General features: G+C 39.6%; 1 protein-coding gene across 2 annotated transcripts in view; it reads left to right on the forward strand.

Moving 5' to 3' along the window:
• Positions 1-18,351, forward strand: part of SLC49A4 (solute carrier family 49 member 4) — a 73,203-nt gene that overhangs the window by 26,303 nt on the left and 28,549 nt on the right. For both annotated transcript variants that reach the window (XR_011141958.1, XM_068949060.1), the window contains exons 3-4: positions 7,391-7,659; positions 13,475-13,604. Coding sequence is in view for 1 of the 2 variants with exons in the window: in XM_068949060.1 (XP_068805161.1) it covers positions 7,391-7,659; positions 13,475-13,604 (399 nt within the window). In the remaining variant the exon portion in view is untranslated. The remainder of the gene's footprint in view (positions 1-7,390; positions 7,660-13,474; positions 13,605-18,351) is intronic.

Here is an 18,351-nt window from a genome sequence, read left to right on the forward strand (position 1 = left end):
TATACTGTAAAGAAAGAGAATTTATCTTTTGTGGGATTTTCAGCACCTGTCCATGTAACAGCAGGCATTATCCTCAACTGTAGAAAACCTTTAATTTTTTTAATCTTATTGAGCTCTTTGCCTTAGTCATGTCTTGTGACTCTTACCCTGCTGGGTAATTTTTGTCCTTAAAGAAGACTTCATGCTCATTGAATTTATGTCAAAGCTGCTGCATTAGAATCAAAATGAACTCTTACTTTTTCACTGATCCTGAGAAAAGTTGTACGGAAGCACTTACCTGGGTTTTATTCATCCGTTATTATATCTTAATTTGTTGCATCACCTGTATTCTATTACCAAAAAAAAAATAATCCTATTTAGTCCCTATCTTGTACTAAACAATTTCTGTGAAACTTCTCCTCACATGGCAGTCCTGATAGCAGACTGCCAGACGTTCCCGGTGCCGTTCCTCGAGAACTTGTTTCAGTACGTTTTGCCTCATTAGCCCATAATGTAATTGTTCGCTTTGTGTGCACAGCAATTCTGTTTGTGGGATCTGTTCACATTTGATGAATTAGTGTTGCTTTAATGATGTCTTCTTTTAATAATAGGTTTGTGAAATGGGTTGGTTTAAAAAAAAAAAAAAGTCTTAAAAACGGCAAAAAGGCTTTGGATTTATATGCCCTCATCTTTCAAACCTGGATAAGGCTTTAACTGGAAAAATGTTGTCAAGCATGCGACAGCTGCGATGACTGTGCCGTTACATGGTGTGATGATGGGAGGGTGCGAGTGACTTTGTCACTGTAGTGTCAGGGGTCTTGCTGTGCCCTGGTGCTGTTCCGTTTCCCTGTCAGTATGTGTGACAGAGACGTCAGCGTCTCGCCCGGAGATTGCCATTTCTTTCGTTGCAAATCCTTGTCTCTCTCTCGGCAGGCTCTCGGTGATAACGGTTTCAAAGTGACCGTGTTTTTCAATTATTTTAAGCTTAAAGCCGAAACTCACTGCTTTTCAGAATATTGCACGTTTGTTTGCCGTTTTCTTTAACGGTGAGAGAAGAGACGTGAAAATGCAACGTCGGTGAGAAATGCTGTGGTCTGATGCCAGTTATTTCAAAGTCTGCTGCTTTAATAATATGATAGATTTTGAGGAGGCCATGGTAGGTACGGCGGGTGAAATGTGAGATGAATTCCTGATTGAAATGGTAGGCAGTGGCTTTATGAAAGTTCTTCTTTTTTCTCTTTTACTTTATTGCTGGAGATAATGTACCACGCAGTGACTCAGGGTTTCTGCTTGTAATAATTTTTCTTACTGATGGGGAAAAACAACTTTAAATTATTCCGCATATCAATGGTTGCGTGCATCAAAAACAAGCTAAAAATGCTAATGGCCTAAATCCATGAATATCCAGAAGCCATAAAACTTTTGTAGTATAAATATATCATTTAATGAAAATATTGAAAGGAAGTGCATTTCCATGAAATTCATTTCGAGAAAGTTATTTTTAATAGATGAATTCATTGCTTTTTCCAGCGGTGTGTTTCTTCTCAGTCCTTTTTCCGGACATAGATCCTTCTTGCAACTGTCTTAGGGTTATAAGCAGGACAGGATTTAGTGCTAGGTTCTCCCGTATACCCCGTGACAAGGATCTGCTATAAATCATGGATTTGATCTTCTTCATTTTACCTTTGCCTTAAAAGGTGCATTAAAAGGTTGAACTTAAAAACAAATACAACCAAAGAACTCTCTGTTAGGAGGCTGAAGGATAAGCTCTGCCCATTTCTGTAACTTGATTACTTCTTTACAAAACTGGTACCAATTCCCTCCGAAATATAATAAAATTTTTAATGTGTTACGTGGTTAAGTCCATGTGTTTTCATATTCCTTTTCCCGGGCGAGCAAGTTGCATCATGCATCAGTTCAGACTCCCTAGAGTGGGAGGTATTTCCTTGCTTTGCTGCCCTGTAGCAAGGCTGAATCCAGTAGTACTCGACAAGTGCTCCGAGTCTCCCAGTGGAAGGTTCGCTTTCATTTGCTTCCAAGGGTTCCCACAGTGTGCTGGTCACTATACAGACTTACTTGTTTTCCAAATTAATGTGCCTTGAACAATCCACTTGGCAAAACTTTTTGCTCCCTGAAAGCATGTGAAGAAAAAATCAGCCGTCCATTTCTGTAAAATGTGAACTGCTTTATCCAAAATCCCTTTTCAAGTTAATTGTAAGGACCAGCGAGTAATGTGCTGAATTTTTCCAGCATAAGATGCCCACTAGGGTGCTGCCTTCCCGTAGCAGCAGACAAGCGCTGCTGGTGGCTTCCTTGCCTCTCGCACTTTGCCAAACAGCAGCAAAATTGTATTACCAATTTTTTTCGTTGCATCTATATAGAAGTCCAGATAATGACTAAGCTGTCAGTTCTCCTGGCAGCTAGTAGAAAAAAGCTTGATAAAAGGTGAAAAAGAAAAGGAAACAAAAAAACCTGAAACACCATCCAAAAAGCCTGTCTCCACACGCTCTTGAGAGGAGCTCTTCTCCCCTCCAGGGTGTAAATAGGCCTATTTTCCCAGTTGACCAGAAGCTCGTCAGAACCTGATAGAGAAGATTTATGTTTAGAGAGTCAGAGCAGCGTGTTGGGGCTGACTTTCTCACGCGTCCAGTGTCTTACCTGACAAAGAAAAGGTGCAAACGCTATTTCCACTCCGCAAATTATTGTTAAAATGCTCATGTGAATTTTTAATTCCTCGCTTTCCGAAAGAAGGCTCAATTAACAGATCTTAACTGTGTTTTGGAGACCCTTTTTTACCATTGTGGTTTGAATCGGTTGCGTTACAGGTCACTTCTCAGGTAAATCCTTATTCCCTCTACCATTGCCTTTATTTCGCCACCTGAGAGAGGAAACTAGTGAGATTTGTCTTTTGAAATGCTCTTAAGTCTAGGCCTGAGACATGCTGTGCTAGAAATATTAAATGTCTGTTCTTTTTACATGGTGGAAGTGTTTATGTAACAGGTAGCTTCTGAATAGCTCAACAAATGCAATTCCTTATGGGACTGGGACCGTGCATAAAAAGTTTCAACTAATGCAGGGAGAAAAAGATAAGTAAAGCAGACTGTAAATGGAAGCTCTCTGCAGTCTTAACTATAGCGTGTTTTCATCAGTCACTAAAGCCTTTTCCTGTATAATTTCACTCTCTTTAATACTCAGTTCATGAACTGATATTGTAATTTATAGCTTATCAGCGTTTATAGCTTTACATTTTTTTTTGTTGTTGTTACTTGTTATGATACTGCAGGTGTAACAGCAGGGAGTGAATAAAGCAGGTGTAACCAGGTTACTTTTTAAGACTTGCATATAAAACGTTCTCTGGGAGAAGTGATGAAAACCATATAAGTCGGGTTACTTAAATTTTAACTTAACAAAAAATTGAAAAAGAGAAGAAGATACAGTACAATAAGACTTTTTCTTCTCTAATTTCTGCTGTTGTAAATGAATTATCCCTTTTTCCAATTCAGAGGCCAGTCTAGGGACATGATCTTTTCTTTTGTGCAAGAGTATGTGTGTGTACGTTTTGTGTGTGCGTATGCATATAATATGTATATAGTAAATATATAGTAAATTTTTAATGTATGCATTGCTGTGATGCTATGACACATGATATTTAGCATTAGCATTTACTGCCAGTCCTCAGAATCGTACTATTTTTCATAGAGAGCTCATATGTTTAGTTGCAAATTACAAATTTGGCAGCATACACAAATTCTTAAGCCCAGGGGTCAGGTTTTCAAAAGCGCCTTTTTTTTTTTCTTTCTTTCTTTCTTTCTTTTTCCCCCCTCACCTTGAAACGAGTCTCTGACATGGCTCCTGAGATAGTAACAAATAATGTCCTTTGCGTAGATGTTCACTTGCTCGCTTCTGATTTAAGCTAGATAGTAATCAATTCTTTTATAAGTTGGAGAGGGGGAATTTTTGATGTTATATTTTTTCTTTGTTTGTTTTTCGTGACTGTAATTAAAAAGTCTTCCACTCTTCTGATATTTTCTCTAACTGGAACTTAATAATTTGCTACTTTTTGGATACACTAAGACAATTAGATGGCAATTGGATAAATAAGGCATATGAAAACAGGACAGAGGTGGATAAAGAACAGATCAAAATGACACTGCTAATGTAATAGGTCTTAAAAATGTTATTCCATCTGGGTTTAGCCCTGAGCGGAAGTTGTCTTGCTAGTCCTGTTTTCAGAGAAGACAAATCTTGTCAGGAATCACACTGAAATTGAATTGTGGGGAAAAAACCACAGTTGCTCTTTTTGGATGGTAGAAACAAGAAGAAAATGGGGAAATAACAGAAACAAATATTTCTGATGTTGGAGCAATTTTTAGTGCTGCTGATGGTCTACAAGAAAAGAATCCTGTAGGCTGTTAGACTGCAATCTGGCTCGCTGATGAGAAGACATGGTAACAAACAGCAGAAAGGCACCAGGAATACTGTGTTCATTTTTCTCTCTGTCAGCTGTAGCGGCTGCTACATGTGTCTCCCAGAGCAGTAGATTGCTAACTGCACTGAATCACATTTTGAATATCTCTTTCCTGTCTCTCTAGGGAGATGAGTTAAGGAGATGTAGAGGAACAATGAAAATAATCTTTTTCTCTGGAGAAAGTAGCTTAATTCAAGCCAATACTTGAACAGGATATACAATAAGGTTAAGACTACGCTCGTATGCAGACGTTTGAGGCAGTCTGTATACCAATGGCAATTTATTCTGAAAATAGTGTTGTTTAACCCCAGTAAGTTAGATTTGAAAAACTAAGCCGTAGGAAGATAGGAGATGCTCTGCCCTGCATGATAATGTCAAGTTTGACAGACGCCAGAAACACAGATAGAAAGGCAAATCAATCAGAACAGACAGCGTACCAGACTGGCGAGGGCAGGAAGGAGAGGAGACGGGAACATAACAGAAAAGTCCTACACAGAGACAAAAAGAGAGTTTTTATTTCTCCATCGCTTTTCTGTCTTGAGTTAGTTTTGCAAATGAAGTTCTGAATTAAAACACTTTTCCCTCCCCCCCCCTTTGGATCTTTTGGCACAGTAAAATTAACATATTTGTTTCCCTCTAGTATGGTGGCCAGTTATAGAATGGAGGCCAGTTATAGAGCTTTATTGGGATGGTGAAGTTTGATAAGAAGTAATCTAAACCTGAAGTGTAACTACATGAAAAGAGTACATATAACTCCCACAATTTTTGAATTTTTTTTTTTTTAACAAAACTTTTTCTGGGACCGGGTGAAGAGTCTACATGCCCCTTTGTAAACCTGCAGAAGGACTGCAGTCCTTTTTTCTGACTGTAGGGAATTTTATGTGCCCATAGGACTTCAGTATAGTATGCATATCTGAATTAGAACAATATTATCATAGTGGTATAAGTGAACAAAGGTGTTAATATGGTATATAGCCAAAAAGGGTTATTTGGTGGTGACAGTTTTTGTAGCATTCACAGCTTAAGCATTAAATGCACTCTGGAGCAAGAAGCGCTGTTAAAATAAAATATTTAGATCTGCAGTAATTACTTAACTTGCCAGTGAAATGCAGCCATTTCTGGAGATGCAGAATAGCTATGCAAATATCTTGAAACAGTTTAGGGTAAGTATGAGAATAATTTATTATTGTGAGATAGGTAGAATGAAAATACCAAAGTATACAAGAATACCTTAGTTTGTCCAAAGCACAATGGATCGGAGAGTAACCTTAAGTGATTAGTTCATGTTTTGCAGCTCCAAAAGCTACTCTAGAGCATTATTTTGATAGTGATTTTTATTTCTTTAGAACTAGTCCATTTCATTTTATTGGAGGTCCCAGTTTAATGAGCATTAACAAGACTTGACCATGTTTAGCTTATGATGTCCATTTAAAGCACATCATGAACACATAGCAATGAAATCTATCCTCATTATGTAAACTTTTGAAAAAGTATATTTCCTTATATTTCAGAGTGGATACTACTTCCTTCCTAGATAGGAGAGTATTTCCTTCAGATGATATGTGATAGCTTTTTTTTCCTTTTTTTTTTCTTTGCACTGTATGTTTCTTACAACTTTGCTTTAAAAATTAATTTCTGATCAGCTGAGAATTAGTAACATATATTCTTATTACAAGCTAGCTTATTGGTTTGATGAACAGTCTGTCAGCATTTCTCTTGTGTATATTTTCCTTAGTGTGCTTTAAAAAAAAAAAAAAAAAGAAAACTCCTGTATATTAACTGTATATAACACTGCATATTATTTAGCCATTTGTGGCTTGAAACACTGCCTAAGTGCTAGCTTATGTTTCCCCATTTGCAGGCCATAGCTTTTTATGTCTGACAACTCCAGTCTTGCAGCAATAACACAGAGTCCATGCTACGCTTAGAAAAACAAGGAGTTCTTCTCTCCTTCCTCCCCCATCCATTTTAAAATAGCATCTGCCACTGTTTTATTGCACAATGGATAATCTGCGTTGCAGAGGTTACAATATTTTGGTTGACTTGCTAGCTGTCTTTTTTTTTTTTTTTTTTTTTTTTAAAGACATGAGGTTTCTCTATAAATGCCAGAATGCTTTTGCTTTTCAAGACTGATCACTTTTGCAAAAGTCAAAGTGGAAGGCTGCTGGCTGGATTTCGCGTTTAGAAGAACCTTCAGAAAGTTCTTTGTGTGTGTGCTCGTTGTACTAACATTAAGCAAAAGTTTGTAGAGACTTCAACACTTGGAAGTAGTATCTCTGTTTTGTCACTGGTCTTATCTGTTAGATCCCAGTGAGTGTGAAAAACAAGGAAAAAACTGGCTTTGCTCAGCTCTTTCAACAGTGTGCTGAGCGTGGCCAGATTGCTGAAGACGACGATTCTCTCAGAGCCCTCGACAACCCGCCTCCTCATCTGTAGGCACATACAGCTCGTCTGAGTGTGCAAATAAAAATAAATAATGCAGTGAAAAAATATGCAGAGTATTTTGCTGAAGTGTTTCAGTTTTGGATCTAGCATAACAAATTTAGATCTTCTGTTGGGATTTATGCAGGCATATAAGGGGTCAAGCTTCAGATGTTTGTATTTTTAGCTCTTTCCTGCTATTAAAACCTTCTGTCCTTTTATGTCCAGTCACAATACCTTTTTCTGCAAAGACAGTCCCTTTTGTTCCTTCTTCCTTTTCTTCTTTGAGCAGTACATTGGCTCCTCCATTTCTGTGAGGAAATGAGAATGAAGTAGCCCAGTGTTCTTTAAATTGGTCTAATTGAGCTTCTTTCAGTGCACAGAACATTTTGTTTGTGTGTTCATTTATTTATTACGCAGGGCTTTTGTGCAGTTATTCCGTCCCAAGCACTCAGTATCTTGCGCAGTATCCTAAAAAGTAATCATCATCCCAATGGCTTTGATTTCTATTCTGTATTCCAGACTGATTCACGGAGGACAGCTGTTAAACGGCTTGGCAGGGCCAACGGTGATGAACGCCGCGCCGTTTCTTTCCACTACGTGGTTTTCTCCAGATGAACGTGCCACGGCAACGGCCATTGCGTCGCTGCTCAATTACCTGGGTGCTGCCGGTGCGTTTTTGGTGGGACCTCTCGTCGTACCATCTCCTAACGGAACATCGCACCTCCTCCTTGTGTCGGGAAGCAACACTGAACACATCAAGGACCGCATTGAGGCTGTACTGTATGCAGGTATGGTTTTAAAATAATAATAAAATTAAAAAAAAACCCATCCTTTAGGTGTGTGTGTGTGTGGGTGTGTGTGTGTGTGTGTTGGTACTTGTGAACCACTGCCCTCTAGTGGCTGGTCTGCAAAGAAAACGACTACTAACTGATGGAAAATAGTACGTTTTACCACCTCGCTATCAGAAGAGTTAAATTTTGTTCCCTTTTCTGTAGGAAAGAGTTCAGAATGGCCTTTTGTACAGAGTGATAACAAATGGAGTAGTTCCGTTTGAATCAGCTGATCTTAGGAGAAATGTCTTCTGCGAGAGCTTGAGCTTTCCCGGAGCTTCCAAACTGCCACTTCCTGAATTTTCATAATAAACGTACCCTGCCAAGTTGTTTTTTCCTTTGTGTCTGTTTCCATGAGGATGGAATTGAGGGTGAAAGTCCAATAGTCTTGCAGCATTAAATTCTTTTCTGCGTTAAATCAGCATGCATTTATGACTTATGTATGCCTTTCAAACGTGATTAGATAATTAGTATTTAAGTATCTGACACTGGAATTAAAACTCGATAGATTTTCTTTTTTTAACAGAAATCACATAATTTTTATGCACTGAGCAATGTCGGTGAAGTGACAACAGGTTAGTGGAAAAAATCCTGATATAAAATTTTCCTGATAAAACTAGAGGTTTTTTTCCTTGCTTTTTTGTCTTGCAGTGGCTTCTGGAGCTCTTTGTGTTACTTAAAAATAAATTAGCCATGCTCAGCAGCAAGCTTTAAAGGAAAAGAGTTGCCTAACTGGTTTAAGAGTCAAGGGCATGGTTCTCAGTGAATATAAATTTCTGTAGCATTAAGAGCAACTGAACTTTACCATGCCATGTCAGTGACATATTTGGCATTCTGGAGATTTGGGTTTTTTCTTACTTGCAGCCTCTGAAATTCAGCCAGAAGTTATCCTTAAGCATTCCAGAAGACTTAAAGTATATATACTGTGCAGTTTATATTCAGGTTTAAGGGATTCATTTGGCTTTTTGTGATCATTTCTTCCTGGCCATTATTCTTATGGAAATTTCATCAAGTTAATACTCTTACTGGGTCGGGTCACTTTACCTTACTTCAAAGAAAGTGTAGTGGAAGTTGGATCACTATTTAAGCAGATAGTTGACTGTTTCTCTGTGAGTAGTCTTACTTTCTACTGGACTCCTGAGGAGTAGTGGGTAAGAGGAGCAAATTTCTAATAGTTAGAAAAATGCTTTAGCGTTCCTTCTCCAAACTTTCCAGATAGAGATAAGAATCCAGTGGCCTCAAGGAAATAGTTTGGTGCCCAAACCCACTTCTTTGTGAGCCCAGTAGCGCTATAAATGCTGCTGCCCCTATCTGTAGTCTGCCACTGACCACTGCTTTCACTTCTGTTCTCTTCTGGGGAGGCTTTCTGGAACGTTTTCTTCAGAAACTAGGGTGGATCTCACTTGCCACCCGAAGCTCAGAGGTGTGTTTTGCCTGTCCATGTTTCGGCAAGGGTTTATGGGGAACTCTGTAGCAGGCAACAGGCTTTCTCCCTTTCTGAGCTGGCGAGGGTTTGGGAGCACCCCGTCCCTTAGATGTGTTTGGGGTTGCTGTTCCCAGTGCAAGATCATTGTACGGCAGCTGTTTCGTTTCCTAGGAAATGTGTTTTGTGGGGTGTCTGTAGTTTTGACTTTGTTCAGAGCACTTTAAAATACGTAGCTTGCGGGGGAGGAGGGTTGTGCAGCTGCGCTTGCTATGTTAGTGATGTGTCGTACGGCGTAAACAGTTTCAGGAGCTGCAGCTTTTCTTGCTGCTCTGGCAGTGGAAAGGAACTTGTGTCTGAGTGTTACTGGGCTGCAGAGAATTGTAGCGATGGTGGCAAAACTTGCAACTAATTTAGAGTTTATTGGAACAGTCGGATGGGAGACAACCTCCTCTTGCTTTACAGGACTTGCCGTGTCTCAGCTCAGACCTCTTTCCTGGAGAGCTCTAGTAGCAGGTTCCCCCGTGTGTACCTCTCTCTTGTGCTCTTAATGCCAGGTATGATCCAGAGATGGAAGAAAATCTGCCTTGTGGTAAGTAAGGAGCAGTTGTACAGCTCTGTTCACTTGCAGACCGTAAAACATGTAAACAGGTATGGTAGGATATAATTTGTCCTGTTACTCAGGCAGAAAACGACGCTCAAAATAAAGGTGTTAAAGTAAAGGTGTTACAGAATTTGGCAAAACTAGGATTTGAGCCCAAGTTTCCTTATTCCCTCTTTCTTTGGTGAGTACAGTCAGGCTTGACATGACTTTTCATTTAAGATGCTACAGGAAAGACAGTTTCACAGGATAAGCGCTCTACCTTCTAACGTGTGTTCTGGTTATGACGGAGCCTGTTGCTGTTTTATGAGATAGCATTAGATAAGTAGCCTCCAAAAGTTAGGGTTGACTTCTAAAATATTGTATAATATGAATTGTTAATTTGGGACCAGTAGCATGCCACGAGTATGTCAGTTTTACGACGACAGCGTCAGACATGATTATGAAGCAATTGCTTATAAACCCATTCCAAAATTGCTCTGGTACCTCCTGTCTCGTCTGTGTTTTAATAAATTGCTCTTCCTTTATGTCAAATGTGGACTAAGAACTCAGCTGAATTATCACAACCTCCTTCTGTGTCATCTGTGTCTCTACACATTCTGGTTCACACCTACAAAAGTAGAGATGTAGCAAGTAAGGACTGAGTTGCGTTAGCTGAATTGCGTAAGTAAGCTTATTCTAGACTCCAGCCAGAGCTTTTAGCCTTGTGCTTTCCTAAACATTAATGTAAACTCATTGTTTGTTAAATATATACATATATATGTGTAGAGTTCCCTCCCTTTCCCCCTTACAGTTCAAGACAGACTTAGGGTGGGATCATTTTGTTTGTTAGTTCTGGGGGAGTGTGGTTATTTGGACGGCTTTTTTCTTTGTTTGTTTTTTGTTTGTTTCTTTTAGACTTATGAGTAGCTTTTCAAAAGGAAAAAGACCTTACATCAGGGAGGCTTATTTCTCTGTTTGTAAACCTCTCCCTTTTCTATTTAGGGCTTACTCAAGCAGCAGGGTGCCTGATTCCTAGGGTAAGATGCAGGCATCTCTCCTCATTGATGTTCACAGATCATTGTGGCGTGGCATGCGGATTGTTTTCGCGAGGCATTTCAGATTCACTCCTCAGCAGAAGATACACACTGCTGTCTATCTCAGTGTAGCATTTTTGTGCCTTGGTTTATGCTGACTTGCCCAGTTCCAAGTGTTTTTTTGGATCCATTCAGCATCGTTGAGAAACGGACAGTTAGTTCCTGTGGAAGAGCACTCTTGTGACTGCAACTCCCTTGAGTTTGACCTGTTGACCTATTTCTTACCTTTTACCTTTTGCTGGGACTGCTTTTCACTCCCAGTTTACACTCTAAAGCTTGGGATTGTATTCATCTTTATCTGATCTGATACAGTAAATGATGGTGATGACAAAAGTGTGGGCTTCCTAGTGAGGAAGCAACGCAACGTCTAAGGAATCGGATGTGTTTGGGGGTACCTGGACTTGTGACATGTAGGTAGGACACACAAAGCTAAGATGGTACTAAAGACTTTTATTCCTGAATAGAAGGAACAACTTTGGTTTTGGGTAGGTTCCAAAGAGAATTCTGCTCTTTTTTTTTTTTTTTTTGTGCATGAGGGCAGTGTTTCCGAGGCAAATTCATAAGCCTGGGAAGTACAGCGCTGGGAAATGTTAGAGTTGCAAGAAGGTACTACAAGGGCTGTATGCTGAATTTCATAATTAAAAAAATATGACCTACGTGTTACTCTAATGCTCCTACAGCTCTAATTTGACTGACAGAAGTTTTGAGGTAACCCATAGCAGAGGCACCTAGAATGAGCACCTACTGTAAAATATTACTGTGACTTTAAGAAAATTATCAACGTTTTGCATCCTTTGTGGAAAAAGGGAACTTCTCCCTTATGTCACTGCAGTATAATAAATAATAAGTACTGCGAATGTTTCTGTATGCTCACCTATTCTTGTTGGCTGTACCCATCTGCAGTTCTGAAATCTTTCTTTCAAGATGTAATTAAAGTGTATGTATGCATATACTTACCTATGCCTGTAAACCTGTATGTAGACCTAGATGCAGGAGAAGGGGATAAATAGCTTTTGGCAGGCTTTGCTTCCCTAGATGCAGGAGAAGGGGATAAATAGCTTTTGGCAGGCTTTGCTTCCCTGTCCGGTGTCATTTTACGATGACAGAGCCTCTCACCTCTTTCTTAGATCTGGGATAATCAGTTATGGCCAGTTCTTTATTCACTGTTCCTGTTCTTGAAAACAGTAATGTACAGGAAGATAGAAATTAATCTATTTCCGGAGCACAGAGGATTTGCTGTGGTGAGAGGAAGGTCTAGTTAAAGTGCCCTTGACCCTTAAAACCTGTAGTTAGACTGCAGTGGGAAAAAGAGACACCAGATAGTTGAAAGTGAATCCTTTAGTATTTGATTGTGGAGAATGGCATTGTCATATTCCCAGTAAGCCTTCAAATGAAATTTAGTGTAAATTTTTTTCGTATAGAAGATTCCATATAGATAATTTTTACCAAATAGAAAAAATTCATTTCCCTTCTCCATCTACAACTGCTCCATTCAGACTCTGAGTGTTATTTAGTTCTCACTTTCCTGAATTTATTTTCTTTAGCTTTAGCAGAAGAGCTGGCAAAGTGCCACATTCATATTGATTTATTAAAAAAGAAAAGAAAAAAAAGGAAAATGAAAGCAATTGAGTATCCAGCTCTGCTGGAATTTATTTGTGGTGCTGGTGAACGCATCTTTGTAATATGATCACAGGTTCTTTTAAGATAACACACTTCAGCTATACATGTTTGTCTCCAGCAGTAAAGAATCTTGTTTTCAAAGGGGATAGGACAAATATTTGGATTGAGGACTGTGGAGAACAGCATGTACATTGTAAAAGGCCCGTAAAACAGATTAGACTGACTGGGGGTAGAATTGTTTTCTCTCAGAATGTCTAATTGCAGGGCTGGGCGAGCGTTTTCTGTGAAGTGCTCATCACTTCGCAGCTTTGGGTCCAAACTTCTACTCTGAAATTTTCTGAAGCTCTAGTATACCTGCTGCTCAACAAGAGGAGCGTCTGCAAACAGCTATGTTCTTCCGTTTTGCTCCATCTTACCTGTATTCTCTCTGTTCTTGAGACGTGTTTGCTCTTGCACTTTTCTCTTTCTGTTCTAGGGCCGTGTAATACTGTTTGTGTTTAAGATGCTGCCTTGGTTGACCTTTTGTTTACCTTCATCGTCTTGCACACTGAATAATTGCAATTCCATGCCCTGGGACTTCCCCAGTCCCATCTGTTCAGAGTCTCCAGCATGCTGTAACCTGCATCATGCTACGTCTGTCACAAGGAAACGCAACCAAATCTTCATAATGCAGCTTGTTTTAAATCTGCAAACAGGCTCACTCTGGTCTGTCTTACAGACCACGTCAGTCTCCGTCCTCTCTTCCTGACTGCTTTCCTTTTGCTTCACTTAGTTCCTGAGCTGTTAACGTGTGAGCCTTTACTCTGCAGCTCCTGCCGTTGGAAGGGACTGCCAGTATTTCTCCATCTTATTGATTCTCCATCTCAATTTGAAATCTTGCCTGAGGAGGAAAAAAAATACTCCTTCAAGTTACAGAGTTCTGCTGTTGGAAACAGTAAAGCACTTGGAACAGAATTTGTGTATTGGAGACTAGCTGATAACGATACTGTGCTGAATGAAGTCTTTCAATGCTAACATCCGTTCTGTTTTGTTTTTCTTTGCCCTCTTGTTTAGAATTTGGAATGGTTTCCTTGATATTTTCTGCAGCGTTGGCCTACTTCCCCTCACGCCCTCCATTCCCTCCCAGCGTGGCTGCAGCTAGTCAACGGCTTAGCTACAGGAGAAGTTTTTGTAGACTCTTAAGGTAGGTTCTCATTGGGTTTCCAGTTCAAAGCAGTTCAGCACCTAAGTAAACAAAAACAAGTGTGCTTTAATCTTCTCATAGAACAAACAAGTTAGTTTGCAGTGCTTCTAAACAAACTCAAAGTAAATATTAATGCAGACACATAAAAGGATACTAACTGCTAAAAAGCACAGACATTAAATATTCAGTCATTGGGTATATTGCAAGCCTTCATGCCAGAGTCCTGCAGCATCAACACTGCTGTAGTCATCCTGTTAGCACAGTTTTTCTTATACAACACTTTTGTTACATGAGCTCATACAAGATTGTTAAAAGTGTGCATGCTGCTAGGTGTGAGATAAGTTAACACTGGGCATAACTAACTAATAAGCTGCTTTCTTCGGTGCTCATTATATTGGAATGAATTTGGGTTCTACCTGTCATTCAAAGGAGTCTGCAGCTGCTCTCGTTCAGCGCTGGGAGAAGGGAATGAAATATCTGAAACCATTATATGACTTATTAAATCTCATTAACTGTGTGTTTAAAATGTGAAGCGGGGATAGGAGAGGTGTGTCCAAGTGTGTTTCTGGACAAGTTCTTTGATTAGTTTTCATCAAAGCTGTTGATGTTTTAAGATTAAATGACATCTCCCACTTTGCAGCTTTCTTTTTCCTGTCCGTTTAAAGTATAACCTCTTTATAAGAATCTAGGGGCTGAAAAATTGTTAAGGTCTGTGCCCTGGACCTAATACTGCATAGATAAAAATCCTGGGGCATAAGAGAGCCGCTGTCACGATGCGGAATCTGGTTGACTTCACCGGGCGGCTCCGAACTGTTGCTGCAATCATTTCTGGTGTGATTTAGTAGTAGGAGCTAAATCTGTGTAAAATGGACTTACTTAAAACTTGATAGGATGGTTGTGGAGCTTTATGCATTTAGTTATTGCAGACCTATTGTGTGCTGTACTTTCTAAAAATGTGTTTAGGGCCAGCAGAAGCAGCTCATCCCCTATTCTCATGTGGTTTTTCTAGTGATTTTGTTTCAGTTTTGGTGACTAAATAGTTCTGTGTAGTTCAGAAGTGTGAGACAAAATGCTTACTCATGTATGTTCATCCTGGAGCAGGCTGGTGGTTGGGAGAAGGTGTGAATGCAGCTGGCTGGTTTCGTTTGCAATGTGACCTACTCAGGATATTTAAAAAAAAAAAAAAAAAAAAAAAAAAGATTCCCATAAGGACACTTAGTCACACAGTAATGCTGTTACACACCCGAACTGGTGTATGGTGAGACCCTGCCTGAGGGCTGTGTTGTAAAAATGTTGCTGTCAAATAAAAACCCAAACAACAACTGACTCTGCTGGTGAAATATAAAATTTCTTTTGACAGTACTCCATTTGGGAGCTTTGCAACTAATAGATCACTTGTTCGAAGTATTGTGAACACTGGACGTGAAATACTGGTAAAGTCAGGAGATAAACAGTGAAACTGACTTACCATTCGCAATGAACAAAACTTAATAAAAGAAGCTGGACAATTAAATAATGAGCACAGGTTATAGTGTTTCAGAGATCCATGAGGATTTTCAAAATGCAGTTGGGTAGATCATTATGTCTCCCTCCCATCTGGTCTTCATGCATTCTTCCATGCTACCTCTTATCAAAGGCACTTCTTCATTCCTCTGTATATGGAGCAATCAACAGTTCATCATTAAAATCACTTATCTTGGGGAGCCTTTCAGCAACAGTCCGTCAAGCAAGGGGGTTTTGTAAAAGAAAATGGTATCTGCTGTGCTTCAAAAGAAATCCATCATCTGGTTCATTAGACTTCTAAGCTCTGTTGCTTGCCTAATCTAGATTTCATAATTCTTGGCACAGAAAGGCTCTCTTTTGACATAGTGGTGTAGACTGAAGGAAATCAGCTGATAAATACAAGGAAATCATGACTTGTTGCAGACTTACCCTCCGGTTTGAAAATTGGGTGCATATATTTAGGATATGTGTGAGCTGGCGGGCTGACTTTACCCAACTATGCACCAAAAAACACTCTTGAGACAGGATTTTCATCATTTTCCTTTTCTTATTGCAGGCTTCAGTTTTATTACTTTAAAATAAAGCTGCCTAGCATAACCTCACCATTAAAGTCATTGACCTTTTCCTTTGGCTACCAAAGGAGTTTCATCATATCCCTGTAACTCGCACACTCCTTTGTGCCTTCACATCATTGAGCAGTCTTCACGACCTCCTCTTTGTAGAGTTGTGTTCTCCATCTTCTTAGGGTCAAAGAGAAACCTTAGTGCACCCTTCTCTTTATAGGTTGCTGTCTGTAACAACCATCCTCCATAGGCCATTTTTCTGGGAGTTGCTTGGGAACATGGTTCTTCCTCCTGACTTGGAGGATTCCTGCTTCTGACAGATTATAAAGATCACCTGATCTCTGGTTATCTCCTGATACCAACTCTGTCAGCCTGCAGTGGGAGATGACAGATTAGTCATGATTTGGGAGCTAAGCCCAATTCTTTTAACAGTCTATCACACACTGTGACAAGTATAATTTGAATTTCCATTAGAAAAAATACAGTGCCCTTTCTCAGTTTGTTGAGTAAAGTAAACATGGTTTTTTCCTCCTATTTCAGAATATACCACTAATTTCCATGGGAGAAAAATGTAATATAAGCAAGTAGTTGATACGTCGTTTTAAAATTTTCATTAAGTTAAATCAGCATTACTGATTTTGCTTTGAAGTAATAAGATGCTCTTACCCAGTTACATGCTTTTTATATTTTCAGGGGACTTCATAAGCAATTCTGAAAGTTCATAGTAGGGTTTTTGTGCTTTTTTAATGAAATTTTCACATGATATCACCATCCAGTCAGAAAGTGGCTGAGAGTACGCCTGATATTAATAGGCACTGTCAAACTTGCTCTGAAAATGCTGACTGACTTTGACAGTGTTCCCCTCTGAACCAGCCTGTCTTACGGATTCTAGTAGCGTTAAGTAGGTTTCTGAAAAAACAGAAGAAAAAAGCCAATTCGTATTCCAGCAGAATGTCTGAACAGAGTGGCTAATGCTGATGTCCTGTCATAAAGGCTGTTATGGTGGGAAACAGTGCGGGATTGCCAATGGATGGTGTGACAGACAGCACATTGCTTTTTCTATTTCCAATTGCAAAATTGTAAAAACAAATACTAGTGTCTGGAGCGAGGAGAAGTGGAGCTGGTACTTAAGATGCATCTTTCAGGTGGCTTTAACAGTTAACATAGCCAGTGTTGACTGCTGTTGGACGAGGAGACAAAATGACATCAGGTAGTTGGTGCCACTCCAAGTATGTCACCGTCATGTCCCCTTTCTCCTGGTCAGCCTCCTTAATCTGGAGGCTAAGCAGGGTGACAACATAGGAGCCTCTGTCACTGGAGGACACCATGATGCAGAGCTTATTCTCTAGTGCTGGGCTTGCAGGTTGCCCATGACCAGACTCCACAGGTAGTCTGACACAGAGCAGCAACCCCACATGCTAGTCTGTCCCATAGCTTGAGTTACAGAAGATAAATGTGTCACAGGAGACTTACTCTTACTCTTTCGGGTAAGTTACAAAGTACTTACCCCTAAAAGTAGCTCTTCAATGAATAAAAGGTACAGATAACCAAAGATTTTGAGTAGTGGGCAAGTGTTATTTTGGAACAGTGCATTCAGTCGTCTTCCTTTGCAATCTGTGGCATAACTACATAATGTCCATGCAAAATGAGCACTCTCCCTTTTATTCTACAAATATTGGAATAGCTTTTACATGGATAGTCTTAAATAACTTCAGAAAACCTGCCGTAAGAGATGCCAAGATGACACAGCATAGCGTAGGATAAGAGTGTGGCATTCTTAAGAAAGAAAAAAAGGTTGTCAGGAGAAAAGCAAATGCATTGGCGTTCTGAGAAGTACAAGCAGAGCATGGAGGAACTGAAAGTTTGGGAGTTGTTTTTCTTTGCATTAAAAAAATAAATCTGACATGAATGATATTGCAAGTGGAGGATATGTTCATATGATGTAAATGTGTTATTCAAGAAGAGGATGTGTGAAAATGAATAGAGTCCAAAGAATGCTGGTTGGTGGGTTTTGAATCTTCTAAGGGAGTAAAAAAGCTGGAAACCTCTGAATGTTTTGGAGAATATATGAAGCTCTTTTTCGTCCTCTTGGCTTTAGTAACTATGCGCTATCAAATTGCCCCTGCACACCAAGGAATGGGTACAGATCAGTATCTATTTTATGTAAATTATTTGGAGGATGGTGGGAGGCAAGTTTTGTGGTTACACAGATATTTCTTGGAGTAACCACCTTGGAAAGAACTTCAGAAGCAACAAAATAACTGGAATGGCCATCAAAAGGCTTGACGTAGAAATATCAGTGTTGCACAATCCAAAGTATATTTTCTGTGTTTATTTCCAAATTGAAGCATTTCGGAGGAAGGGTAGGATCTCTGTTTGCAGAGGTTTTGTGTTTGCTTTCAGCTACAGCAGTGGGGTGGGAGGGGAGAAGAGGTTGGTCGTGGTATTTGTAGGACTTGTCTGCTAACTCCTGTTTAGTCTTCTAGGGTGAAGATGATAACACAGCTTTGACTGCTTCATCTTCACTGAAGGTTGAATAATTTTAACTGGGAAAAAACCCCAAAACATTGAATATTTAGAGCAGAATCTTATACGTATATCTCTGCTTTTTGATAGTGCAAACTGTCAGTTTTCTGCTCTTGCAGCTGTACCCAACTCATTCCCCAAGCCCTCCCTGTCAC

Source organism: Struthio camelus, chromosome 6, assembly GCF_040807025.1.
Source record: "Struthio camelus isolate bStrCam1 chromosome 6, bStrCam1.hap1, whole genome shotgun sequence".
Lineage (NCBI taxonomy): Eukaryota > Metazoa > Chordata > Aves > Struthioniformes > Struthionidae > Struthio > Struthio camelus.